The 11983-nt window shown below is 44.8% G+C and overlaps 1 protein-coding gene across 1 annotated transcript in view; it reads left to right on the forward strand.

Annotated features, from left to right (window-relative positions):
• The window catches only part of LOC134867505 (abl interactor 2-like), a 28724-nt gene extending 22451 nt beyond the window's left edge, over positions 1-6273 (forward strand). The window contains 1 exon segment of the mRNA XM_063888125.1: positions 20-6273. Within this exon segment, the coding sequence (XP_063744195.1) occupies positions 20-195 (176 nt within the window). The 3' untranslated portion in view covers positions 196-6273.
• The last annotated feature ends 5710 nt before the right edge of the window (positions 6274-11983 follow it).

The following is an 11983-nucleotide window of genomic DNA, read 5'->3' on the forward strand; positions in this document are numbered from 1 at the left end:
GTACTGTGTGTCCCTGCAGTGGTGGCCATCTACGACTACTCTGCAGACAAAGAGGACGAGCTCTCGTTTCAGGAGGGCGCCATCATCTACGTGATCAAGAAGAATGAGGACGGCTGGTACGAGGGAGTCATGAACGCCATGACCGGCCTCTTCCCCGGGAATTACGTGGAGTCCATCATGCACTACGCCGACTGAAGTCTCCTGTTTGTCTCTGGACACAACAAGGTTCACCCTCTCAGATCAAAAGGGAAACCCTCCGCTGCTTTAATACCCTTTAGATTCACACAAATCAGAACTCAAACGGAGAAATAACCTTAGATCAATGATGATTTATTGAGCTTCAGTTCAGACTTGGTTGAAATATAATGACAGTAAAATAATGGTGGTGGGGGACGGAACGAGATGAGGGACGTTTGCAAAGAGGGTTTAATCAGAGGCCAAAAACAAACACCAGTAAAGCAGTCCACAACAAAACAAAGACCACACTATGGCTAGCCAGGTAGGACTGGTGTTCCCTCCTCCAGGACCCAACTCACTGCCAGAGACCAGAACCAGGTCACCATGTTTTTATTCAGTGACTCATTACCTGATTCTGATCAGCTGTCTGGTGTCCGGTCCAGCCACTCCCATCAGTCCAGTACTGAGCGCTTTGACCACACCCCGCTGCCACAGCCTCCAAATCCCTCCAAAATAAAAGTCCAGAACCAGAAGACCCTGGAGTTATCAGGCGTCTCACTAATCAGAATATTCTAGGTTTAATTTTCCCCCCAATTAATAAACAAACTTCCAATGTTCAAAGTTAGTCCTGCAGCTGTCTTATTCATAGTCTCCTAAACCTGTTTCAGTATTAATGATTAAATGGATCCACTATAAGGTTTCTGTTTGTACCTGAACACAACACTCCTCAGTGCATGAGGAGGCTTTATTTCATACGCCCCTCTGAGCATTGCCTTAACAAAGACCCTTCTTACTTCTTTCTAAACAGCTTTATGCTTTCTGTCAGAAAAGGAAGGTATTTAGAACAGATCTCCAGATGAAACTGCAGAAGAACAGACCCTGACAAAGCTTTACAAAACAGTGAAACTCAGTGAAGGAAATGGAAGTCATTAAAGGAGATTCAATCCATAAGTCTCTATAAATGTCAAACATCCGACCGTCTGGGACTCCAGCCTTGAAGTGTTTTGACCATAAATACAGACCCTAAATACATCAGTGTAAAAAAATACAATTATCGTTTATCCAAACTTATTTCTATCATTTTCACTCAAATGTCTAAAAATCTAACATAAGCACTATTTTATAAACGTTTTAAAGGATCCACAGGAGGTTTTTCAACATTTATATTTCACATTTATACCCGAAAATATGGATATTAAGATAATGAGAGCTTTATTTACAGAGAGACAACAGGATATCATCTGTATTAATTTAGATTATATAGATCAGTGGAGGGTTTATTAATCCATACCAAACTACAGCAGTAATTAACAGATAAAACAATTCGATTTTTTGGGTGAGGTTTACTTTAATTTCTGCCCTCTGAGTCTTCTTCTTTCCTCATGTTTTATTGATGTTACCTGAACACAACACCCACTGAGATTGTGACTTGTTGAAGTTTACAGTGTGTGTGTGCTGCATGCCTGATATACATTATGTATATTTATATACAGTGGAGGAAATAAGTATTTGATCCCCTGCCAATTTAGTTAGTTTACCCACTTGGACAGAAATGAACAATCTGTCAGAAATATAGATTAAAAAAAGATAAACATTGATTTGCGTTTAATTGTGTGAAATAAGTATTTGATCCTCTTGCTGAACATGCCTTAGTACTTGGTGGAGAAAACCTTGTTGGAGAGCACAGAGGTCAGAAGTCAGACGCTTCTTGTAGTTGGTCTCCAGGTTTGCTCACATCTCAGGAGGGATTTTTGTCCTCTCCTCTCTGCAGATTATCTCAAAATCCTCCCACAGAAAGCATCTGTCTGGTATTTAAAGTGTTCTCTACAAAGAAGGTATTTAACTTTGGTTGATCCAAAAAATGTCCAGCTGTGGTTTCACAGGCCCGTTTACTACCCTATGATTTGGTCCTATATGAAACGCGCTGAATTATTTGGGGCTCATTTAAATAATGATGACGAGCTCTGCTCTGATTGGCTGGTTTACATGAGCATTCCATGGCTGCCTCAGAGCCCACAGAAGTAAGTGAAGCTTGTGAAACTGTGAGAGATGAACCATGGAGGCTGTTGGCATCCAACCTCACATGTCTGAGTCTTTATCGGAGGAGGAAACCGATGATCTGAAGAACAGCCAGTTGGTCGGAGATTGGAGAGCAGCGTTACGGAGTGGTAAGTGTTAGTGTTTCCAGCAGCTGGTGTGTGCAGATGTTGGGGCTGGACTACCGTGTGTCACACACAGGGAGTGTTGTAACTCGCCGTTGTACCACTCTGATACGCATATTCATGATTTGCATGTGATTTGTCCAGCAGTGGCTCAGTCAGTCCAGCAGTGGCTCAGTCAGTAGGGGCTTGGACTGGGAATCGTAGGGTCACTGGTTCTAGTCCCCAAACAGACTTGAAATATGGAAGGTGGACTGCTGCTTGGAGAGGTCCCAGTTCACCTCCTAGGCCCTGCTGTGGTGCCCTTGAGCAAGGCACCGGACACCTCCAATCCCCCCTCCCCATTGCTCCCCAGTCGCTGCACAATAGCTGCCCACTGCTCCAGTACTAGGATCGGTTAAATGAAGAGGACCAATTTCACTGTGTGTTCTGCTGTGTGCATGTGTGTGACTAATAAAGAGGGTTTCATCCTCCCATTCTAATTAAAAAAGTGAAGGAGGAAACACGGTGTTTGAGGTTCACGGTATATCAGCTCAGTGTACCGAGCTCTCCTTATTCCACTATGCCAAGGTGAATACAGTTTTCCATTCTGTGGCACCTTTAAGGTGTGGAGGCTGATGGTTGGCCACTGGAAGCTTCAGCTCCCTCCACAGATGTTCTATGGGATGGAGGTCTGGAGATTGGCTAGGCCCTCCCTCACCTCAATGGGCTTCTACTGTAGCCCCTCCGTAGTTGCCTTGGCCGTATGTTTTGGGTCATTGTCGTGCTGGAAGACCTATCCATGTCCCATGTTCAGCGTCCTCGCTGAGGGAAGGAGGTTATCAGCCCACTGTACAGCTCCTTCAGTAACAGGCTGCTGCCCCCGCGGTGTCTCAGGGAGAGATAAAAAAGAAAGTTTCCCCTCTGAGGGACGAATAGAGGGATTCAGATTCTGATTAGCAGAGAAACCTCCCAAAGCATCATGTCTCCTCCTCCATGCTGGACGCGGGGGATGGTGTTCTTGGGTCATAGGCAGCATTTCTGTTCCTCCAAACAGGACATGTGGAGTTGATGCCAAAGATCTTGATGGTGGTCTCATCTGACCTCATCCCCTTCTCATCAGCCTTCTCTGGATCTTCAGAGGATCCCTGGCAGACTTCAGACGGCCTGTACATGTGTCTTCTTGAGCAGGAGACCTTGAGGAGCTGCATGATTTTAATCCATTACGGCGCAGTGTGTTACCAATAGTGTTCTTGGTGACTGACTGGCTGCCTTCAGATCATTAAAGAAAAGATGTTCTTTTATTAATCCCAGAGGGGAAATTCAAATTCTGCATTTGACCCATCCTAGTGTTAGGAGCAGTGGGCTGCCATATGTATGGCACCCAGGGAGCACTGTATGGAATGGTACCTTGCTCAGGGACACCATGGTAGCACTTGGTCTTTCGGGGACTTGAACTGGTGACCTTCCAGTTCCCAGGCCAAGCCCCTACAAGTCTACATTAACAAGTCCCTCCTGTGTAGTTCTTGGCTGACCCATCACCTTTCTCATGATCATTGATGGCCCTAGAGGCCAGATCTTAGATGCGGAGCCCCAGACCGAGGGAGATTGATGGTCATTTTGTGCCTCTTCCATCTTTTAATAATCAAACCAGTTTTCTCTCTCTCACCAGGCTGCTGCTGGTGGTCTTGTCTTCTATTCCAGCCTGGTGCAGGTCTACTATCTGGTCCCTGATGTCTTTAGACATCAGTTCCACCATGAGCACAAGACCTGTCTCTGGTCTGGCCCCCGGTGGAGAGGTTGTAATCTGATTTATTGACTGTGGACAGGTGTGTTTTATCCAGGTGACATCAGGAGCACTTTCTAAAAGCGAGAGGACTTCTTTAACCAGTCCGTGGGAGCCTGAATCCTTGTTGGTTGCAACGGGATCAAATACTTATTTCGTCCACTGTATATATATATATATATTAATAATAACGGAAAAATGTGTAGGCTGTCTTTCATTTTGACCCACAGAACAATGGGGGGGCTATCTACCCTTATCCACAATTTAAAGTAATCCACACAGCTTCTCCTCTCTCTGTGAGGAGCAGCAGCTTCAGCCGTCAGAACAAAGTAACACAAGATAAATATGATTAAATATGCTGGGTACTAATAGATGTATTTATTTTCTTCTCAGAGTACCAGAATGTGTAGTTTACATCTCAGGGGTTGGGTTTTCAACATGTCATATTTTTCACGTGTGGTGAGTTTCCAGGGTTGGTTCGAAGTCCATCTTTGGGTCGTGATTGATTGACAAAGGAAAAAGTGGGTCCTGAGGCTTGACCAGTTGAGAGCTACTGGTCTAGATTATTCTTTTTTAAGAGTGGTTTAATAACTGCAGTTTTCATGCCACAGCATAGGATGCCTCCATTGCAGGAGCCCCATGATTCTTTTGGCAGGTCTCAGGTTCCTAAGCATTGATACGATTTATTCCCTTTTGTGTGTGGAAATAAATTGCAATCCCAAATCTGTCTACGTACCCCCTGCAATCCCCTCAAGTACCCCCAGGGGTCTGGGTACCCCTGCTTGGTAACCACTGCTTTAGGTCTTTATCATTAATCTGATGGAATTATGTCATGGTGTTTGAATTGATTTTAAGTGGACACAAGGACAACACATTTGCTGTCCTAAAGAAACACCGACTGCCTGTCTGATTTTCTGAAATGTGTCAGTGAAGAAGGAAGCAAATTCATTGCAGGCCCTGGTGGATAGCAGTCCAGAGGCTACTGACACTGGGGGGTTTGTTAGTCTCTCAACAGTAGCAATCAAGGCACGTGAGTTGTTTGTGTTTTTGGCGATGACGTCAGAGAAGAAAGACTGTCGTGCCTTTTTTAATTCCAAATGATAAAAGCCAAGTTTTCCTTTATAGATTATATTTATGGAGGAGGAGGAAACTGGACAGTATACTGGATAACCCCCCCCCCATGCAGAGCTAGTGAAGATGAGGAGTACGTTCAGCCACAGACTCAACCCACCTCGGCACAGCACTAACAGCTGGGAAACTCCTTTGTGCCTGTAGCCATCAGACTGCACACCAAGGGGTTCACCATGAGACCCCCTGACAGTAACCGGACTGCACACCAAGGGGTTCACCATGAGACCCCCTGAGAGTAACCGGACTGCACACCAAGGGGTTCACCATGAGACCCCTGACAGTAACCGGACTGCACACCAAGGGGTTCACCATGAGACCCCCTGACAGTAACCGGACTGCACACCAAGGGGTTCACCATGAGACCCCCTGACAGTAACCAGACTGCACACCAAGGGGTGCACCATGAGACCCACTGACAGTAACCGGACTGCACACCAAGGGGTTCACCATGAGACCCCCTGACAGTAACCGGACTGCACACCAAGGGGTTCACCATGAGACCCACTGACAGTAACCGGACTGCACACCAAGGGGTTCACCATGAGACCCACTGACAGTAACCAGGCTGCACACCAAGGGGTTCACCATGAGACCCACTGACAGTAACCAGGCTGCACACCAAGGGGTTCACCATGAGACCCACTGACAGTAACCAGGCTGCACACCAAGGGGTTCACCATGAGACCCACTGACAGTAACCGGACTGCACACCAAGGGGTTCACCATGAGACCCACTGACAGTAACCAGGCTGCACACCAAGGGGTTCACCATGAGACCCACTGACAGTAACCGGACTGCACACCAAGGGGTTCACCATGAGACCCCCTGACAGTAACCGGACTGCACACCAAGCTGCCCTCTTTCTGCAAACACACACTTGTATATTTTGAACAATACTTTCGTTACTTATCTGTATTTTTTATATTATTTTAATGTGTGTTTCATATCCTGTGTGAACCGGTCCTGTTCTTTCTCTTCTCTGTTGCTGCTTAAACAGTTGGATTTCCCTACGGGGATTAATAAAGGTACATCTTAACTTATCTTATTTCAAAGTGAACCTGGAGATCTGTTTTTCTCCACCTGCGTTCAGCTTTTCTAGTCTCTTTTTTCTGTTCTCACGCTCATGGCCTTTCTCCATGGACATATTTTCTTGCCACATACTGTACCTCCTTCACCTGAGTGGGAGCAGTGGCATCTATGACATATTTAATTTTTGAATTAAAAAGATCGACTAGCTCATTTACTGAGATGTTAGCGAGGGCTAGTGTGGGAGAGAAACTGTGAACAAACATCTCCCGTGTGTTTTCAGATAAGTTCCTTTTGTGGTAATCTCTGGTTGTATGATTAGAAATAGAGCTCTCAAAGAAACAGAGGGCTGATCAGAGAGAGCAACATCTGTCACCGTAACCTCAGAGATGTTCAGACCCTGTGAGGTGATGAAGTCCAGAGTGGGCCCCTTGTTGTGCGTCGGAACCATCAGTCAGTCCGTAGTTATCAAGAACACAGAACAGTTTTTTAGCCCCTCTGTCCTGGGGGGTGTCCACATGGATGTTAAAATCACCAACAATGACTAGACGGTCAATGTCAATACACACTATAGACTGCAGTTCAGCAAAGTCATCAAAAAAGCTTGCACAGTATTTGGGGGGGGGGGGGGGGGTGTCTATAGATGTTTAGGAGCATAGCTCGAGAGGAGCATTTCAGCTGAAGAGCCACATATTCAAAAGATGGGAAGACTCCATAAGAGGTCTGCTTGCATTGAAGGGAATCATTGAACAGAATCCCCCCCCCCTTCTTATGCATTCTTGCCTGACTCATAAAACTAAAGTTGGGAGGGGTTGATTCTATAAGAATAGTTTCAGTTAAAAGCAGAAAGTCCAGATTGTGCTTGGTGATAAACTCATTGATTTAAAATGTCTTTCCTCCTGACGACCTGACATTTAATAAAGCTAGTTTCAGCGTGTTGAATACTCTATCGGTCTGATGTTGTGTGACAAGCTGTAACTGACGTGGAATCACATTTGATAAATTCACACTAACAGTGGAGCGCTGTCTGTTTCTAAGCTGACTCACTGTTCTTAAACAGGGGTGTCCAAACTTTTTCCACTGAGGGCCACATCTAAAAAAAACATAGAAAGGACTGGGCCACTCAGTCGATGTGAGGTATACTGGCTCATAAACTAAGTTAGGAGTTAACAAAATCAATCAAATGTGGGTAAATAATGCTTGATCCTTGAATATGATTTAAGAAAAAAAAAACTGAGGTAATCACAGCTCTCCATAGGGTTTAAATTATTCTGTTGGCAGTTCATTCCGTAAAACAGAAGCTTCAGGTTGTTTAAAACGAGGAAATATGAAGGGTATATTGCAAGCTTCTTGTGCAAATAAGTTTACATTTGTTAGCAAATATTCTCAACTTTAATTGACTAAATTTATTAGAAAATTGAGCTTATTAATACATAAATACTACTGTGTAATATTTTTTTATATGTATTTAAGAAGTCCAATATAAGCCAAGCTCAAGTTTCAGGTGTGTGCCATACTCTATTATACTTTTACAATTTGCTGTGGGCCAATTTAAAATGGACCTTGGGCCGCATTTGGGCCCCGAGCCGTAGTTTGGAGACCCCTGATCAATAACCTATGAAGACAGATATCGGCAAAGCTATTGGCAGGCAGGGTCCCGGCATGTTCTGGGTAGATTTGAGAGTGCGATACGCCCTTGAACCTGGACCCAGCACACATCAGTTAGAGCTTGTGGCCTTTTCTACACACACATCCTTATCAGGCTCCGGAGACAGCGGCTGAAGGACTTGGTACCAAACCTGAGTACTTCTACTTTACTCAAGTACAAGAACTGAGTACTTCTACTTTACTCAAGTACAAGACCTGAGTACTTCTACTTTAACTCAAGTACAAGATCTGAGTACTTCTACTTTAACTCAAGTACAAGACCTGAGTACTTCTACTTTAACTCAAGTACAAGATCTGAGTACTTCTACTTTACTCAAGTACAAGACCTGAGTACTTCTACTTTAACTCAAGTACAAGATCTGAGTACTTCTACTTTAACTCAAGTACAAGATCTGAGTACTTCTACTATACTCAAGTACAAGACCTGAGTACTTCTACTTTAACTCAAGTACAAGATCTGAGTACTTCTACTTTTACTCAAGTACAAGACCTGAGTACTTCTACTTTACTCAAGTACAAGACCTGAGTACTTCTACTTTACTCAAGTACAAGATCTGAGTACTTCTACTTTACTCAAGTACAAGACCTGAGTACTTCTACTTTACTCAAGTACAAGACCTGAGTACTTCTACTATACTCAAGTACAAGACCTGAGTACTTCTACTTTACTCAAGTACAAGACCTGAGTACTTCTACTTTACTCAAGTACAAGACCTGAGTACTTCTACTTTACTCAAGTACAAGACCTGAGTACTTCTACTATACTCAAGTACAAGACCTGAGTACTTCTACTTTACTCAAGTACAAGACCTGAGTACTTGTACTTTACTCAAGATCTGATTACTTGTACTTTTACTTTAAAAACACAATCCCTCTCTTTCCGTTGGTAGTGGGGCTCACAAACCGCCCTCGCGCACAAACAACTGGCCCCTTGTCGTCACATGGGCGTATTCCCGTCTTCTTCCATCGGCTGACGTCGACTGATTTGGGTCCAGGGCGCATTCTGCTTCGCCCTCTTATGATGTCACCATCTCCATCTGATGAAGTAGTCGTGGCGGTTCTGGTTCTGGTATTTTATTCAACAATTCTTCTGTTTATTGGTTATTGTGATGTATTAAATCTGGTGATATACAAAGGTAGATACTCTCTGAGGTCATAGGTTGGGTAAGAGGAATGTTGGGTGATAGGAGAGGGAAAAAACAACATTTGGCATATGTCAGGGGGCCCCTATGAACGGACCTATGTCCCCTTAGGGGGGCACACATTGGTAATGATTACTGTTATGATTAGATGTTATTACATGTTTGACCGCTAGTCGGCAGTACTGGTTAGTAGTCAGCTTACCGTACCAATTAAGGGACCGGAGCAAGACTGCATGAAGCCACATGTATGTTATAAAGAACGTGAGACATTAAACTAAGTTACTTGCTATCAACACGGCCTCATCCTTGGAACACGAACATGACATGGTACCAGGAGTAAACTCGAATGGGCGACATGGATTTAAAACCACCGGAAAGTTTGAAACTGACGGGGAATGTCGACGAGAACTGGCGCACCTTCAAACAGCGGTTTCACCTTTATGTTTCTGCTATGGGACTCGAGGCAAAGCCGGAAGCAAGAAAGGTAGCGCTGCTGCTAACAATAGCAGGGCCACAGGCCATAGAAGTATTTAACACGTTCGTGTTTGACGGTCCTGAAGATAATGTAAAGTTGGATGTAGTGCTTAGCAAGTTTGATACTCACTGTTCTCCGAAGAAGAACGAGACGTACGAGAGGTACGTGTTTCGGTCTCATACACAGCGCCAGCAAGAGCCCTTCGATAGCTTCCTGACGGACTTGCGGCTAAAGGCGCAGTCCTGCAACTTCGCGGCGCTGACGGATTCCATGGTCCGGGACCAGATTGTATTCGGTGTGGCGGATAATAAGGTCAGAGAGAGGCTACTACGGGAGATGGAGCTGACGCTGGCAGGAGCCATTAAGATCTGCCAGGCCAGTGAGCTGTCCCAAAGGCACGTGAGGACGTTCAGCGAGATGTCTGCAGTCGCCTCGGCGCAGAGCGACAGCGCAGCAGCGGTTGGAGCAGTGTCGTATCAGCGGGGACGGCGCACACAGACCCGGCCTGCACAGCAGGAGGACGTGATGATAAACTGCAAGCGCTGCGGCTCACAGCACAAGCCTAGACAGTGTCCAGCGTTTGGTAAGCAATGCTCTACTTGCCAAGGCAAGAATCATTTTGCTAAACAATGCTTCTCCAAACAGAAAGAGTGGAAGAAAGGAAAAACTGTAAACTTAATAGACGAGCCTGATCTAAGTGACACGTTCTTTGTTGGAATGGTGAATTGTGAAAGTGAACAAATAAATAAACCAGACAATGTAAATGATGTCACTACAGAAGATAAGTGGATAGCTCCTCTAATGATAAATGGGACTGTAGTCACCATGAGATTGGACACTGGTGCAAAAGCAAATCTCATAAGCATGTGTGATGTGAAGGCAATGAAAGATAAGCCACAAATAAAAAGAAAAGAATCTGGACTGAAAGACTACAATGGGCGGCCAATCAAATGTTTGGGCACATGCAGGTTGAGTGTCACAGTTAAAGGAAAAGTGCACCACCTATCCTTCTTTGTTGTGAATGAGGGACGTGAATCACTTCTGGGTGACAGAGCCTGTGAAGAACTGGGGCTTGTGAAAAGAGTGTATCGCATCATCCCAACCATAAACCCAACAAATGACTCTATGGACACAATTGTTCAGAACTTTTCAGAGGTTTTCAAGGGTTTTGGTGTTTTGCCCTTCACATATAAAATACAGTTGAAAGAAGGAGCCCAACCAGTTGTGCATGCAGCACGCAGAGTTCCGGCGCCACTGAAAGACTGCCTAAAGAAAGAACTCGATAGAATGATCATGCTAGGAGTGATCGAAAAGGTTAATGAGCCTACAGACTGGGTCAACTCACTGGTCATCACAAAGAAAAAGAATGGTGAGTTGAGAATATGTATGGACCCTAAAGACTTAAATGAGAGCATAAAGCGTGAACATTATCAAATACCTACACGTGAAGAAATCATCAGTGAAATGTCAGGTGCCAACTACTTCACAAAGCTTGACGCCTCACAAGGCTTCTGGCAGCTGAAACTGGATGAAAGCAGCACCAAGTACTGTACCTTTAATACGCCCTTCGGCAGACACTGCTTTCTCAGGCTGCCTTTTGGAATCAAGTCAGCACCTGAAATATTTCACAGAGCGATGGAGCAGATCATCGAGGGCTTGGATGGAGTTCGAGTCTACATTGATGACATCATCGTATGGGGTTCCACAGCCCAAGAGCACAACGAGAGGCTGAACAGAGTTATGGAACGCATACAAAAGTATGGACTGAAACTCAACAAGAGTAAATGTGAGTTTGGCGTTCAAGAGATCCTCTTCCTGGGAGACAAGCTGTCTGCACGTGGTGTCCAACCAGATAAAGACAAAATACATGCAATACAGAACATGCCAAGGCCCACAGACAAGACAGGGGTGCTACGCATCATGGGGATGGTGAATTTCATAGGTAAATTCATTCCCAATCTGACAGCAAAGACGTCATGCATACGAGAGCTTCTGCACAGGGACTGTGAGTTTAAATGGACAGTGAAACATGAGCATGAGTGGCAAAAACTCAAGGACACACTGAGCACAGCACCTGTGTTGTCATTTTATGACCACACGAAGAGGATAAAAGTGTCTACAGATGCTTCCAAAGATGGTATTGGTGCCGTTCTACTCCAGGCTGAGGGTGAGCACTGGAAACCGGTAGCCTATGCATCTCGGGCTATGACAAAAACTGAATGCCGATACGCTCAGATCGAAAAAGAATGTTTGGGACTGGCGTATGGTTTGGAGCGGTTTCATAGCTACGTGTACGGCCTGCCGTCTTTCACAGTCGAAACTGATCATCGACCGCTGGTCGCCATCATCAAAAAGAATCTGAATGAAATGTCTCCACGGATTCAGCGGTTAATGATGAAGATGCAAAGGTATGATTTTGAACTGATATATACTCCAGGT

This window comes from Eleginops maclovinus, chromosome 7 (assembly GCF_036324505.1).
Source record: "Eleginops maclovinus isolate JMC-PN-2008 ecotype Puerto Natales chromosome 7, JC_Emac_rtc_rv5, whole genome shotgun sequence".
NCBI lineage: Eukaryota > Metazoa > Chordata > Actinopteri > Perciformes > Eleginopidae > Eleginops > Eleginops maclovinus.